This window comes from Acomys russatus, chromosome 27 (assembly GCF_903995435.1).
Source record: "Acomys russatus chromosome 27, mAcoRus1.1, whole genome shotgun sequence".
In the NCBI taxonomy this organism is placed as follows: domain Eukaryota; kingdom Metazoa; phylum Chordata; class Mammalia; order Rodentia; family Muridae; genus Acomys; species Acomys russatus.
In genome coordinates, this window is record NC_067163.1 from 58,350,855 (window position 1) to 58,362,092 (window position 11,238).

At 44.8% G+C, this 11,238-nt stretch overlaps 1 protein-coding gene across 1 annotated transcript; it reads right to left on the reverse strand.

Annotated features, from left to right (window-relative positions):
* Positions 1-614: 614 nt before the first annotated feature.
* Positions 615-11,238, reverse strand: LOC127210164 (zinc finger protein 14-like). Its single transcript, XM_051169835.1, has 6 exons — positions 11,201-11,238; positions 9,514-9,837; positions 6,069-6,099; positions 4,411-4,537; positions 4,155-4,215; positions 615-2,619 (listed from the first exon to the last, which is right to left on the reverse strand). The coding sequence occupies exons 1-6, from the start codon at positions 11,236-11,238 to the stop codon at positions 615-617; spliced, it is 2,586 nt and encodes an 861-aa protein (XP_051025792.1).

Sequence of the window (11,238 nt, forward strand, 5' to 3'; positions counted from 1 at the left end):
AAATCCTGCTTCAGAAAAACCCAACAACAACAACAAAAAGACAAAAAGATCAACGATGAGAAGCTGCCGAATGATCTCAATAGAGAAATCCTAAGAGTAAAACTTCATTTTCAACAGCTCTAAAAACATATTAGAAATACATTCAATTTACATGTGGATCCAACACAAAGAGAAGAAACGTATATAACAAGACACTACCCATTAAATTTGTGCCTCGCTGCTCAAAGACACTTAGAGATTAAGTTACCTGAAAGTTTATTTACAAGAGTAAAAATTACATGTAAACATTCCAGAGACATATCTTCTGAATTACAGACTAATTAATGCAATGGTTTTTCACAAATTCATTCACAGGAACCTTAAAAGAATTTATAAATTCTATTCCTTAAGAAACTTTCACAAAACCTTGAAAATTGTTTTACTAGCTGACAACTTTGTTATACAGGTTTTGACGCTGGGTGCATTCCCAGAGGCTAGCTAACTGACGAGGCCTGCACACAGCCACTGGGAGTTTCTCACTCTGGGATGAGCTATTATGTTTGTGAACACAATCAAAACCACCTGCATTCCTGTCTGCCCTCAGCATTGTCATGTTAAGAGGGCCTCCCAGAGTTCTACACGTAGGAATTCCTTGCCGTGTGAGTCTTCTCATGTATTTTAAGGGAGCTGGACCGGGTGAAGGCTTTCCCACACTGCTTGCAAATGTAAGGTTTCTCACCGGTGTGAATCTGCTCATGTCTTTGACAATCACTTAAAGTGTAAAATGGCTTCCCACACTGTTTACACACAAAAGGCTTCTCTCCGCTGTGGACCCTCTCGTGACGCCGAAGGGAACTGTGCCCAGTAAAGGCTTTCCCACACTGCTTACACTCATACGGCTTCTCCCCAGTGTGAATCCGTTCGTGTATTCTAAACTTACTAAAGGAAATGAAACTCTTCCCACACTGCTCACACACATACGGCTTTTCCCCACTGTGAATCTGCTCATGATTCTGAAGGGCACTGGGGTTAGTGAAGGCTTTCCCACAGTTCTTACATGCATAGGGTTTCTCGCCAGTGTGAATTTGTTCATGTCTCTGACAACTACTCAAAGAAGAGAAACCTTTCCCGCAGTGCTTACAAACAAAGGGTTTTTCTCCACTGTGGATTCTTTCATGGCGTTGAAGCGAACTGTGGCCGGTGAAGGCTTTCCCACACAGTTTGCACACACAGAGCTTCTCTCCAGAATGAGTCCACTCGTGTTTTCGAAAGTTACTGGAAGAAATGAAGCCTTTCCCACACTGCTTACACACATAGGGCTTCTCCCCACTGTGAACCCTGTCATGGCGTCGAAGGGAGGTGTGACGAGTGAAGCCTTTCCCACACTGCTTGCACACGTAGGGCTTCTCCCCACTGTGAACCCTCTCATGGTATCGAAGGGAGCTGTCGACGCTGAAGACTTTACCACAGTACTTACACTTATAGGGTTTCTCTCCAGTGTGTGTCCTTTTATGTATTCGAAGGGTACTTGAAGAAATGAAACCTTTCCCACACTGCAAACACACATGGGGCTTTTCACCGCTGTGAACCCTCTCGTGATAGCGAAGAGAACTCAGGGTAGTAAAGGCTTTGTCACACTGCTTACACACGTACGGCTTCTCGCCGGTGTGACATCGCTTATGTGTCTGGATGGAATTGTAATAACTGAAGGCTTTGCCACACTGCTTACACACATAGGGCTTCTCGCCGGTGTGACATCGCTTATGTGTTTGGAACGAATAGTAGTAACTGAAGGCTTTGCCACACTGCGAACACACATAGGGCTTCTCTCCAGTGTGAGTTCTTTCGTGGTTTTGAAAGTTAGTCAAATAACTGAAAGCCTTGCCACAGATATTACATCTGTACGGTTTCTCTCCAGTGTGAGTCCGTTCATGTCTCCGAATGTTACTCAGAAAGGAAAAGGATTTCCCACATCGTGTACATAAATAGGGTTTCTCCCCAGTGTGAGTTCTTTCATGTTCCTGAAAGTTAGTCAGACAAGTGAAGGCTTTACCACAGATATCACATCTGTACGGCTTCTCCCCGGTGTGAGTTCGTTCATGTCTTCGAATGTTACTCAAAAAAGAAAAAGTTTTCCCACATTGTTTACATACATAAGGTTTCTTTCCAGTGTGGATCTTTTCAACATACTGAAGAAAATCAGGATAAGTAAAGGCATTATAATGCTGCTTATCCATACATATTGCTTCTTTAGTTTCGTTATTCACATGTATTTGAATGCAACCATTGTTTTTGAAGATTTCCTCACACTGGTTAAATTCATAGGATCTTTGCCCAGTGTCAGTGTTTTCACGCTTCAGAAGGCATTCTGGGTAAGTGAAGGCTTTCTCACATTCTCCAAATTTATAGAGGCCCTCTCCACTCAGCGCATATTCATGAGGTCTGTGTGTAGTCTGAAGAGGCATAGACACACTAAGAGATGAACGACTAAGGAGCATGTTGTCTTTACACACCTGGCTTTCACAAAGCACCGTTTTAAAAGGAATTTTCCTGTTCACAATGGCGTTTGGAATCTGTCTGAAGATGTCTTCACATCCACTACCTTTGTTGTGTTCCAACAGTCTTCCTACAACTTCATTTCTGCTAAAAAAAAAAAAAAAAAAAAAAAAAAAAGAAAAAAAAAAGAAAAAAGAAAAGAAAAAAAGAAAAAAAAATGTTACCAGCAGAATTCTTGAGAATTTTTGAAAATGTTGAAGGTCCTATAGGCTGTAGAGACATGTAATACCAAGATACTGCATTCATATAGGGTTTCTTTTTGTGTTAACACTTATTTACTTACTATTTGTGTATGCTTCGCTATGATGGGCATGTGAAAGTCAGGGGACAGGTGTTGGACATGCTGTGGTGGGCATGTGGATGTCATGGGACAGGTGTTGGACACACTATGGTGGGCATGTGTATGTCAGGGGACAGGTGTTGGTCATGCTGTGGTGGGCACATGGAAGTCAGGGGACAGGTGTTGGCCACATGGAGGTCAGGGGACAGGTGTTGGCCATGCTGTGGTGGGCACGTGGAAGTCAGGGGACAGGTGTTGGCCACGCTGTGGTGGGCACGTGGAAGTCAGGGGACAGGTGTTGGACACGCTGTGGTGGGCACGTGGAAGTCAGGGGACAGGTGTTGGACACGCTGTGGTGGGCATGTGGATGTCATGGGACAGGTGTTGGACACACTATGGTGGGCATGTGTATGTCAGGGGACAGGTGTTGGTCATGCTGTGGTGGGCACATGGAAGTCAGGGGACAGGTGTTGGCCATGCTGTGGTGGGCACATGGAGGTCAGGGGACAGGTGTTGGCCACATGGAGGTCAGGGGACAGGTGTTGGCCATGCTGTGGTGGGCACATGGAGGTCAGGGGACAGGTGTTGGCCATGCTGTGGTGGGCATGTGGAGGTCAGGGGACAGGTGTTGTGTCTCTTCTTCTACCATATGGTCCTAGAGATTATACTCAGGTCATCAAGCTTGGCAGTAAATGCCTTTACCTGATGAGTAATTTTCTAGCCTAATCATATGTGACTTCTTAATACTTCTAACAGATTAATTATTTAAAAATGATGAATAAGTCTTATATACGCTTGAGGTCAATCTCTTGCCATGAGGCATGGATTTCCTTTAAGTTCGGCACTAATCTAGACTCCTCATAGCTGGGAATGAGGGTGCAAGCGACCATATCTGCCTCTATGTCACAGGCAAATGTACTTGAGTATTCCTCATGCAAAATACTGAAGCCCAATCTATTTTCTATTTAAATTTTTTCATCTACATATCTTGAAGATTGTTCCCAGAGTAAAGATAAAATGACTTTATATTTTCTATATAAAATATACTACATACTCAAAGTTTGAAGGAAGGTACACACACACACACACACACACACACACATTTAATTTATTAACTTTGTGCTTGGACACAAGTGTGTGTATACCAAACCATTAGAAAGTATGACTTGCACTGTCATATCAAACCCATAAATATTTGCAATCTTATATGCACTTTTGGAGATAAATGGTTTAGATTACATCACCTTAAAGCTGCGCTTATTTGGATGGTTGTCTTGATTTTCAAAACTACTGATCATTTTCAGACTCTTAACATATTATCATGAGTTAGTAAAGTTACCTTTGATTTATTCTAGAATATCTGTGGTCATCATCTATGTTCTGGTCTTCTTGTGTTTTCCCTAGAATACAGACCCAGAGAAATCTGATTTACTTAGTCATAACAGAAAAAAATAACAGACCCTATGTAGCTTCACAGTATAATATGACCATGTCTGATATAGCCACCAAATTACAGATGATGTAGCAGCATTTCTGAGGAAGCCAGACTTACAAACTGATTAAGTAAATTATTAAGTAAATGATCTTGTTCATACCGACAGCAGCCAGGTTCCTGAAGGTCTCCTCCATCACATCTCTGTGCAGCTTCCTTTGGGACGAATCGAGTAAAGCCCACTCCTCCACGGTGAAGTTTACAGCCACATCTTCAAAGGTCACAGAGCCCTAAAATAACCAAGATGTTTCCAGAAGAGAAGGTGAGACACCCAGCACTGAAATCCTGTGTTTTCTAAATGTTCAATATATAGCCTGATCTTATTTCACATCCATAACTGTACTTTCTAACAGAAAAATCCCGACATTAGCTTTGAACTTTTGGTAGAGCAACAGTACAGCATCAGCACCAGCATCAACGTCGTCAACACCACCACCACCACCACCACCACCAAACCAAGTCCGCTGCTCGAACTCACAACTTCTACTGGTGCATGGGCCTTTACCTTTCCCCCCATAAAATACTACTACTAGTGCAGACAAGTGTTGACATCGGCTGCCTTATAATCACATATTTTTAGGATAGATTATGAGGGTGAGTGTCCTCAACCAATACTAGTTCCCAAGGCCATAAAGTTCTGCCTCATCACAAACTCTTGGCAATGGAGCCAAGTGACAGCAGATTGAATTATCTGAATCATGACATGAAATAAACCTTTCAACCTGTATATATTACTTTTCTCATCACTGTGACTAAATAGCAATTCATGAGAGGTAAGATTTATTTTGGGCTGTGTCTTGAGAGGGTGGAGTCTATCGCTGGCGGGGGGGGGGGGGGGGAGGGAGAGGACATGGCAGAATTCACGGGGACAGGATCACACAACAGGGACTCCAAATCAGTGCAGATCAGGAAATAGAGCAGAGAATCCTGGTTTCCACTTGAATTCTTCCCTTTTTATTCAGCCCGGGAGCGCAGTTCATGCTTTTGTGTAATGGTTCGTGTAGAATTGACCTGGCTTGATTGTGTTAACTGACGTGAGAGGATTCACTTTAACTGTGGGAGAGACCATCTTCCAGGCAGGGGATTCTGGGCTGTGTAAGATGGAGTCAATGGAGTGCATTCATTGCTCTTTTCTTTTGACTTCAGATATAACATGACCAGCTGCTTCAGGTTCCTGCTCCTTGGACTCCCCCGTCAGGATGCAGCTTATCTTCAACTGTGAGGTAAAGCCTTTCTTTCTTACATTGCATTCATCAGGGTCTTTTATCATAAACAACACAAAAAGAAACAAAGACAGGTACCACCACAGAGACTCAGAGTAGGCACCCCCGCCCTGGTCACTTTTCTGCACACACTCACACAGACATACCTCTGTGCTGTGGCTCCTAGGTGTCTCCAAATTATGTTAACCTAACCGGAAGACTTACCATCACAAAAACCTTCAGTTGCTTTTCTCAAGTATATCGTAATAGGAATGCAAAGCTAATTAATATACCCCACTACTCAAGATAATATATATATTTTTAATATTTTTATTTAATTTTTAACTTATGTGCATTGGTGTGAGGGTGTCAGATCTTGGAGTTACAGACAGTTGTGAGCTGCCATGTGGGTGCTAGGAATCTAACCTGGGTCCTCTGGAAGAGCAGACGGTGCTCTTAACCACTGAGCCAACTCTCCAGCCCCTCAAGATAATATTATCAGACTGGCTAAGCACAGATCTTGGTCAGTACCTGGTCAGTTACCGTCTGAGAGACTTACTCTTGCCGATGATGGGAGCAGATGCAGAGACCTGAAGCCAAACATGAGGCAGAGAGCTCAAACTGGAGGTCTCCATTGGGTCCCCTGCCCTTGGAGCTCTGGGAACCCCGTGGAAGCGGGAGGGGGAAGATTTGTAAGAGGCAGGGGTCCAGGACATCATAAGAACACAGCCCACAGAATCAACTAAGCAGGGCTCATAGGGGCACACAGAGACTAGAGTGACAGTCATGGGTCTGCGCTAGGTCCTCTGCATGTGTGTGGTGGTTGTTAGCTTGGTGTTTTTGTGAGATCCTAACTGTACCTTATGCTGTGTTTGGGTGATGTCCATGGGAGGCCTGCTCTTTCCTGAGGGGAAACTGCAGGAGTGGATGTGGGGGAGAGGGAAGGTGGGAGGGCAACTGGGAAGAGTGGAGGGATGAATTGTATGTGGAAAAACAATGATCGTGGAAGGGTCTAGGATACAGCCTGGTATATAAAGCATATACTGTGCAAGCCTGAGTTTGAACTGCCAGAACTTAGGTAAAGTCAGACATGGTAAGGCATATTTTAACTGTGGAACCCTTAAGAAAAAAAAATAAAAAATAAGTTAAATGCTTTCTTACTTGAAACAGGAAGAATCAAGATATAGTTACAATAAAATCAAAGCAAAAACCCAACATCCAACAGTGTAAAGCAAATCTCGTAGTTCAGTATCCGTGGTCTAGGACTCTTGAGGCAAGTGGAACTAGTAGAATCCCTGGCGGCTGATGGGCCAGCTAGCCTGGCACGAGCTGTAGTGAAAAACAAAGACTGTCCTCTGACATAACTTCCAAACACAACTGTATGTGCAAGCATGCAGTGACTGTACACACACACACACACACTGAGAGAGAGAGAGAGAAAGAGAGAGAGAGAGAGAGAGAGAGAGAGAGAGAGAGAAATGGGTTACAGCAAAAGTTAACCATATTTAACTGGTTTAAATGTAAACATATAGTTGCATTTATCACACAGCAGACATTGTGTAATAATGTCCTAAACCATAATCTCTTTAATACAAGAAAACCTGACATTTGGAAACGTGCGTTGTATTTCCCCTTTCATTAGCAGATATCAAGCTATCAAAAAAAAACAAAACAAAACAAAACAAAACAAAAACAAAAAAAAAAACAAACCAAAAAAAAAAAAAAAAAAAAAACAAAAAACCAAACCAACCAAATTTAACATTTTGAGATCACAGTTAAGTTTTGAACGTAAGACTCTAGGAAAGGGATTGATGAGTTTACATCTATGAGTCTTGGCTTAGGCTTCACGATAGAAGGCCAGGGGTAGTCAGCTCTGGTTTGATTCTGTACAGTATAAAAACAGGACAGCAGACGAAAGAGAGTGGCTGTGAGCGATAGCCCAGAAAAATCAAAGTTGGTGGGCTAAGAGACTAGAGAGAAAACTGGAGCAGAAGAAGCCGGACTCCCCAACCTGAATCCCCCACTTTACTTGTGGAAGAAGAATCTCCTCTCTATAGGGTTAGGAGAAAGAAAAAAACTACAGTCTGGTGAAGAAAGAAGCAACCTGCAGGTAAACAACACAAACAGGGGATTCACAGGGAACAATGAACCAAATGCATTACAATCCTAAACATATGCAAACAGACTGGTGCACTTAAGGCTTACAACCACTGGTAACTCCAGTAGCAGGGTACGCCCTCTGCTCCCCTCCACAGGCATCAGACAGTCATGTGAGATATATCTATATCTATCTAGGCAGACAAAACACTCACACATATATAGTAAATATACCTTTAAGAAAGCACACTACTGGAATTAAAGGCACAGCTTAACACTACTCCAATATTAGGTTATTGGAATACCCCACTGTCTCCAATAGACAGGTTATCTGGACAAGAAATAGAGAAACATCAAAATTTTGTGTTCATGCACCAAATGAATTTAACAGGTATCTATAGATTATTCTGCCCAAATATCAAAGAATATACATGCTACTTAGGAGCCCATGGAAGCTTCTCAGAAATAGATCATATCCTGGGGCGTAAAACCAATTTTGAAAGATGAAATAACTTCAGGAGTCCTAACTGACACAGTGCAATGAAACCTAAAATCAACTGCAAACAAACCTCTGGTAAGTACACAAACTCCCAGACATTAAACAGCTCACTCCGTACTGAATGACGAATGGGTTAAAAAGGGAATCAAGAAAGAAATAAAAATTCCCAGAACTAAATCAAAATGAAATGACAACAAAACCTTTGGGATTAAAAAAAAAAGTCCTGTGAAGGGAGTTTATAGCTCTTAGTGAGTACTAAAAAACCAGGAAGCTTGTTTCCCTCAGTTCACAAAGGCACCCAAACTGCGTTAACTGTTCCTAAGCTTAGAGACCATCTCACCACACAGGCAAAGGTCAGGACATATCACTCCAGAAGCCGAGTAGAGGAGCTCTTGGAGCGGACAAGACATCTCATTTGGGGACTCCACCTTACTTTCCTTTCTTCCATTTCCCTCTTAGTAAACAGCACCGACTTCCATCTCACAACGCTTTTTTTTTTTTGAGGAACCTTTTCACCTTGTTCTTAGATGATGACAGTTAAAATACCTACCATTTATTTACTTATTTATTTATTATATATTTATTTATATATAAATATATATTATATAATATATATATATTTATTATATACCTATCCATTTTTGACTCATTAGGATACAAACTAAGCAAAGACCCACTTTTGTCTCAAAACGATGCCTCATCAATAAAAACAAAATACTAAGCGATGTTTCCTTAGGTTCTCTCCCTTTTATTCTTGTCATTTTTTCTTTTTACTCTCATCCTGAGCCAGCACAGGACCCTCAACTTATTGTCATTCTAAAAAAGTCAATGTTACCTCAGAGGAAACTATTTAAGAGCTTAAGTTGCTACAGTTCCATCTTCTCAAAAAATTGTCTCTCCCTAAAAATAAAATGCCCACTGCCCTGAGATGCTTTCACATCTTATTTATTCTCAGGGCTTCCCCGTGATTGCAATACTCCTTTGAAATAAAAGTCATGCCCTGTCTTGTCCTTCATTCTACTTTAAATCAAAGTCCACGGCATTTCTAGGACAAAAACATTTATTACCTCATGGAGGGCCTCAAATTCCCTTTTCCGCTCTGGTCCCAGCTACATGTGTACGTGGATAACACCTTCAAACAGTAACTGTCTAGAAATGTAGGGACGCGTAGGCCTAAGAAGCACTGGAATAGAGGCCAGACTCACGGATTTTAAAGACTTCGGAAGCTCTGAGGAACCTAGGCACCCCCGAGCGAGCCTGGCGCCTGTGGATCCCTCCCCGCCCCCCCCCCCCAACCTGGCGCCCCTCGCCTCTCCGCCACCGCGCAGCTGCGACTCGCAGGCGCCAGGGCCGTCACCTCGGAGCAGAGGGGCGAGGGCTCCTCCAGGCCCGCTCACCGCGCGCTCACCATGTCTGCGGCCACCCAGGCACAGTCACGCCGGGCTCCCTCAGCCGACCAGACAGTGGCGGCGCCGGAGGAGAGGTGGCCGACCAGGAACTAGCGCTCTGCCCGGAGCCGCTCCCGACTGCGCCTTCAAAACTGTTCCTGCCATTTGGTGTCACATGGCTACGGAGGTCCTCTTCTGTCAGTGCAGGTCTGCGGCTGTGGCAGCACCGTAACGGAAGATGGCGGGTGAGGGACTTCCGCTCCGCCTGCCGGTGCCCCTGCTCTGACGGCTCGCGGTCCACCCAGTGGTCCTCACCATTGCTCGTGGGGTTGGCGGGCCCACAGCTATAGAGGCTGAGCGACCCCTACTGCCTCCGCTGCGACGACAGTGCAATCCTGTGACAATCCCGGTTTAGGGAAAAAGGATGGTGGGCGAGGACCTTCCGCTCTGCCCTCTGCTGTCCTGATTGGGCAGCTCATGTGGCCTTCTGCCCTCTGCTCAGCGCTCAGGCATTGAGTAACAGTTTCCTGACTGAGGAGAGCCAAAACGACATATTCCAGCCACATCCCTTGCTGACTCCTGGAGATGAAAGCACTGTGGGCTCAGGAAATCCCAGGACCTAGTGTCACGCACGCACGCACGCACGCACGCACGCACGCACGCACGCACGCACGCACATACACACGCAGTATGAAGCAAGACTGAAGGGCTTTTTTGGTGATTTATTTTTTAACTTATATATTCACTGATATATTCATCCCAGTTGTGGCCCCCTTCCTCCTCTCCTGGTCCTTTCCTTCCACTCTCCCACCTTCCCCCCCTCCCCTTCTTCTCAGAAAAGGGAGCTCCCCCACCCCCCTCAACCAACCCATGCCATTACATCAGGTCACACCAGGACTTAGCACATCCTTATCCACCCAGGCCAGGCAAGACAGCCCTGTTAGGTAACAGAGTTTGTGTCATAGCCGGCACCCTCTCAGCTTCCTAGGGGACCCGTATGAAGATCAAACTGCACATACGTGTAGGGGGCCTAGGTGCAGTCCGTGCATGCTCATGGGTCTAGGTTAGTTGATTCTTTTGGCCTTGTGGAGTTCTTGTCCCCTCCGGGTCCTTCTATCCTTCCTCCCCGCTGTTCCACAGGGCTCCCAGAGCTCCGACCAAAGCTTGCCTTGTGAGTCTCAGCATCTGATTCAATCAGCTGCTAGGTGGGGTCTCTCAGAGGCGGTTACACTCGGCTCCTGTCTGTACCATAGCCGAGTGATGTTAGTGCTCTCAGTGGTTGGCTGTCTCCCATGGGGTGGGTCTCAGGTTGGGCCAGGCATTGGTTGGACATTCCCTCAGTCTCCATTTTTATCTCTGCACAGCTTGCAGGCAGGGTAAATTTTGGGTCGATGGTTTTGTAGGTGGATTGGTGTTCTCGTCCCACCACTATAGGTCCTGCCGAGAGGGTGGCCTCCTCAGTGTTTATGTCCTCCGATGCTAGGAGGGTTAACTAGAGACGTCCTCATATCCTTCCTATAGCCCACCCTATGCGCAGATCTCCACCTTGTCTCAGAGACGCTCCTGCCCTGTCTCCCCTGTCTCCCCTGTCTCTCCGATTCCTTTTACTTCCGGTTGGGGGTTGGTCTGGTGCTATGTATTCTAATACTAATTACTGTCTCTCTCCCACCCCACCCCCCACTCCCCAGATCTGGCTGCTGCCCAGACCAGCACACTTTCATGTTCACCTGTCCTTGTGCAAACAT

What these genes read in the sequence shown, in the direction of transcription:
- LOC127210164 (XM_051169835.1), bottom strand. Translation starts at nt 11,238, where the DNA reads ATGTTTGCACAAGGACAGGTGAACATGAAAGTGTGCTG. An exon ending in GTGAACATGAAAGTGTGCTG is followed by an intron (nt 9,838 to 11,200) that starts GTCTGGGCAGCA and finishes CAGCCTCTATAG; the next exon opens with CTGTGGGCCCGCCAACCCCA. An exon ending in TGCTCCCATCATCGGCAAGA is followed by an intron (nt 4,538 to 6,068) that starts GTAAGTCTCTCA and finishes TGGTTATTTTAG; the next exon opens with GGCTCTGTGACCTTTGAAGA.